The sequence below is a fragment of the Argopecten irradians genome, unplaced genomic scaffold (assembly GCF_041381155.1).
Source record: "Argopecten irradians isolate NY unplaced genomic scaffold, Ai_NY scaffold_1144, whole genome shotgun sequence".
Classification (NCBI taxonomy): domain Eukaryota; kingdom Metazoa; phylum Mollusca; class Bivalvia; order Pectinida; family Pectinidae; genus Argopecten; species Argopecten irradians.
In genome coordinates, this window is record NW_027188611.1 from 12666 (window position 1) to 17743 (window position 5078).

The 5078-nt window shown below is 36.7% G+C and overlaps 1 protein-coding gene across 1 annotated transcript; it reads left to right on the top strand.

The window, feature by feature from the left end:
• Positions 1-4117: 4117 nt before the first annotated feature.
• On the top strand, positions 4118-5009 carry LOC138313987 (uncharacterized; the record flags this gene model as incomplete). Its single annotated transcript, XM_069254201.1, has 1 exon — positions 4118-5009. A coding segment is annotated over exon 1 (892 nt), but the record flags the coding sequence as incomplete, so codon positions are not given.
• Between the last annotated feature and the right edge of the window lie 69 nt (positions 5010-5078).

The window sequence follows — 5078 nt, forward strand, 5'->3', positions numbered from 1 at the left end:
TTACACAGATAGTATACTCGGAAGGATATTTCGAACGTACATGATTCAAATCAAGCTTGCGACAGCACGCTCGCAAGATTGTACACCCACAAGCTCGATCAGGAATCAAGACAATCCAAATTAAACTCATGATTGACCCTAAGCCACCGCCTTCTTGGAAATCTACGAACCAAGGGCTCGGCATGACCAGCCGATTGATAATACAGGGCCCATATTACCTCTCGTCTAACCGGAGTCTGAAGCCAAAGTAGTGTGTAGCAGTAAAAAAAAGGAAGAAAAAAGAGCAAAACCTATTCAACCACCAGGACCTTCTTCCCCCGGATACGAGATGCAACCCACGGCAAACAGGTTGGCTCAAATTGGAGCTACTGTGAAAGCCTTCAGCTACACTGATATCACGCGGACGCACATCACACCCCCAAAAGTGGTGTGCATCCGCAAGAGACCAGTGCACCCAGTCTCGGGACGTGGACCCAGCTTTCATGGAGACCAGTATGTAAACACCTACGGTGCCTCTGATTGGTCAACTCCAAGATCTCTTGATTCCGATTGGCTCTCAACTTCGGGCTACTTTTCACAGCACGTTTTCTTTTAAATAGCATTGTATTCACTGTTTAACATGTAGTTGCTTATTCAAAGTGTTAAACAATAGAATATTGGCTCTCTATTTATGCACTATATTTTATGGCGGGAAGTTATCACTACGCATTGTATGGTGGTAAGTTTCCCTGAATGAAGACGAGAGACTGGTCACCACGGTATAAATATAGAGTTAAAGTTATGGGATAAATAAGTTCCCCAACGCGTGACTGTTGTTTATCATGTTTATCTAAACTCTCGTTAGTTAATCTACAAATTAAAAAAAGACACTCGCTAAAGCTCGTGTCTTTTCAAAATTTGAAAATTAACTAACTCGAGATTGATAAACATGATAAACAACAGTCACTTGTTGAGGAACCTCTATATATACAGTGCATTTTTTTCTCTTCTGGTGCTGGAGTAGATAAAAGTAGATAGGTTTAAAACATGATAAAAATGAGGTGTTCATTTGTGAGTGGGGGCTTCAAGGGCTACGTTGTTTCTGTTTGCCTTGAAGCCCTCCAGTGTAGTGTTTTGTACTGTTGCCACAGGGAGGAGACTCCAGTGTGTGATGGTGTGTGGGAAAAAGGAGTACTTAAATGTATCCTTTGTGGCTGCGATGTGTCTGTATGCATAGGGATGTGTGTGTCTAGTGCGGGTGTCTACAGGTGTTAGGTCATTGTTCTGGGTTGATGGCAACGAGAGATGGTGTGTGATTTTATATAGGAGGATGAGTCGTGATTGTAGACGGCGTGTTTGTAGTATTGGCCATTGGAGTGTGTATAACATGTCTGAGACTGAAGAAGTGTTTACTCAAATACAGTCAAATATACTCAAATACAGTCAAATATACTCGAATACACCAAACATACATCCATTTGTGTTAAAATATTATACAAATATAGCATTTTGATGAGGTCGATACATGGTTATATCGACCAAAGAAAAAATATTGACCGAGGATGTAGTCTGAGGTCGATATTTTTTCAGTGGTCGATATAACCATGTATTGACCGAAATCATAATGCTATAATTGTTTTATTATTTTTCTGGATTTTTTACATTTTGAAATGAGTGTGAAACTAAATGAGCATCGCATTGTAAATTCTGCTTCGTGATGACAGTTACAATCCTATGATTTTGTAACAAGTATAATTCAAAAACAACATGTGAAAACAGTATCAATTGATCATGCACTTCGCTTTTATTTCATGGACCCGGTGTATGTGTGTTTGTAAATTGCATACATGAACATGTTCTTCATTATACATGTAGCTCCATGTCTTAAGGACACAGTCAATTAAATGTATAGTTTGTTCTCCGTTGAAATAATACACTTCGACGTCAAACATATGTTAACAGATCCAAATTGACATTAAGATACATTATCTTATGCTTAGTACTCCATTCTGTAAAATAAAAATCGTATACATACAGTAGGATTAGCCTAGGCCTAATGTTGTAAGTAGCCTAGGTGGAATTTTAAAAAATAGATATCAAACATATTCACTATTCAATGGCTCCAGACGCTTAAAGATGCTCCACCGCCGACAGAGCATAAATGATATTCATTATTTAAACAGTAATTGGTCTTCAATCGTGTATATATATGTCCAATTTACACAAAAAAATAATATAAATAACTCATGTTGCCTTTGGTGCATGCGCAATGAGTACTTCATTTCATATAGGATATAGTGCGACGGAATTTTTTCGGGATGCAATTAATTATTTTTCATATTTTTAACTTAAAGTAAAATAAGAACCTCAAACTTTTCAATGGTGGTAATGGTGCAAAGTAAGTGACTTTTGTAACTGAAGAAAAATACCAAATCGTCTGCTCCTGTTTTTGATAATGAAAAATACCATTTGTCGGCGGTGGAGCATCTTTAATGAATGTTATTCGATTATTTCCTACTCTCCTACCGTGTTTATATAAAACTTCAAAAGCTTAACCTGTAATCATCAGCTGGAACTCATTATCATCTTTGTTAGAAACCGAAACAATCAACGTCCTCTGTCACATTTTGTGGTTACGCTTCATAATCAGGTCATCAAAGCGTTTGTTTCAAAGCGCCAGGAACACGAAGCGTTTTGGCAACGTAGACGATAACGTTATCTAAAAATAACCGTGCAATATACTTTTTCTATAAACTACTTCCGGAAAAATCATGCAATATAGTTTTTTATCGGTGATCACGTGGCGTGTTTTAATTTTTGACCAATGAGAAATGACAAAAAATCCAGAAAAATAATAAAGTCCTAGAAAATACTTCAATAACTCTTAGTTTTTTTAATATAATTACTTGTATGAAGTAATATCATTTCATTAGTATCATGAGAAAAATCAATAGACCCAGACAACATAATTTTGTAGATACATGTAGATTATGATTCCAACTGAAATCTACGTAGAACTTGATAAATATAATGCGAACTAATATAGATGTATACGTAGACACATGTAAATTATGTATTTATAATAATAGTCTTTATTTCCTCCTAACTGAATATTACAATACCATTTCATAATAATTTTTATAATATGGAAAATTAAAATGATGAAAACTTGCAATTGTTATTGAACATGTAGTTGTAATTACATCATTTTATATTAGATTTAATAAGATTATAGTTTGAATGACATTCAAGTACTTGGTGAATAAATAACTAATAGATAAGTTATTGTAGACAGAACATATTGTAAATATTTATAACACAGACAATTTTAAAATCTTCTAAATCTTTCTGTCGTAATCTGAATTCTAATTTGCTTCGAAAAAGTTTATATCATTTCATCTTCAGTTAAAAAGGTATATACGGAGTAAAATCAGGAATATTGGCTATAGCCATCCATAATTTATCCCTATAATTACTATAAAATATACATAGATACATGTAGATTAACGTAATATTATTCTATTTAATATGTAATCTTCAAACAAGGCAATATTTAAGCGGAATAAAAGTACATGTATAAACCTAACATCTAATGAACATAGAAGATAAGCATATTTAACCAAACAAAAGATCAGCCAAATAGATTGAGATATATATATATCCTAATTTATTCAGCAGATACTTTTTGTAATCAAACCAGAATTATTTTTTAATCTTTGCATTTATTTCCTTCCAGGCTTCTAACAGTGGTATCGTAAAACTGAAATCAGTAGCTGAGAGAGAAAGGCTCTTCTTCATAAGAAATAGACTTGGCGAAGTTCCATCCAACCATTCCACCAAAGTCGATATAGATCACGTTTCCAGCAAACTTGTGCAAAAATATACATTTTGAACCAACATTCAAATCGGGTAAATCTAGCACCAACGGTGATTGCTTGTTTAATTCTGTTTCGACAATATTGGTAGGAAACGAGTCCCTTTCTGTAAAGTTAAGGTATTCTTAGAACTCATCACCAGGAAAGAGAAAATTCTCAGCCATCCCCGAAAGGAAAGTTTTTCGCTAATCTCCTCTGAGTACGTTGACGCATGTCTAAAATGTGCCGGCCTTGGGGATGGATTTTCGTCAATATGGACAATGATGGCTTTAGCCAACGTAGTGGACCATCCAATAATGTCGATATACCCATGTGTGAATGGTGTAAAAGACTTCTATTTCACACAATTCAACACTACACTCAACCCAATCAACACACAATCCAGCAGACAAACCTTGAAGGTGTTATGGACAAGTGTCTTTCCTCCTACACCTGACCGGGAATGGTTTCCAAACCACTTTGTACCACTTCTACCTCCAGAACGAAGCTACACACCGCCAACTCCAACACCAACTCCCATATATGTACCACAGTCTCCACCAAATGCTACAGACAGAAGACCAATTCTACCTTTAAAACAGATCTACAAACCGCCAACTCCAACACCAACTAACAACCCACAGTCTCCACCAACCCAGCGAAATGCTACAGAAAGAAGACAAAAAAGACAGAAATTGCAGAGTGACATATCCATCAAGAAAACTTCAAAGAACGTACTGCGTAAACGGAAGGTTATACAGCTCCCGGAGAAACGAAAAATGCCCAGAGAGTCCTTTGAAAGTCCCAATAGGTTCGACATCCTTGATGTAGAGGAGCTAAGCGAAGACGAGCAAATATCTTCGCCTCAGTATAAGCCATCCAAACAAAAGAAACCAAAAACTGTTCGGTCTTCAACTCCGTCACCTCAATTAGAACCCATTTCCTCACCTGATCTATCCTTTGAACTTACTTGTACAACTCCAGAACCCATTTCCTCACCTGAACTATCTGTTGGACCTTCTTGTACAACTCCAGAACCTATCTCCTCACCTGAACTATCTGTTGGACCTTCTTGTACAACTCCAGAACCTATCTCCTCACCTGAACTATCCGTTGGACCTACTCGTACAACTCCAGAACCTATCTCCTCACCTGAACTATCCGTTGGACCAACTCGTACAACTCCAGAACCCATTTCCTCACCTGAACTATCTCCGTCAAACTGCCTACCAAATTCAGGTCGCT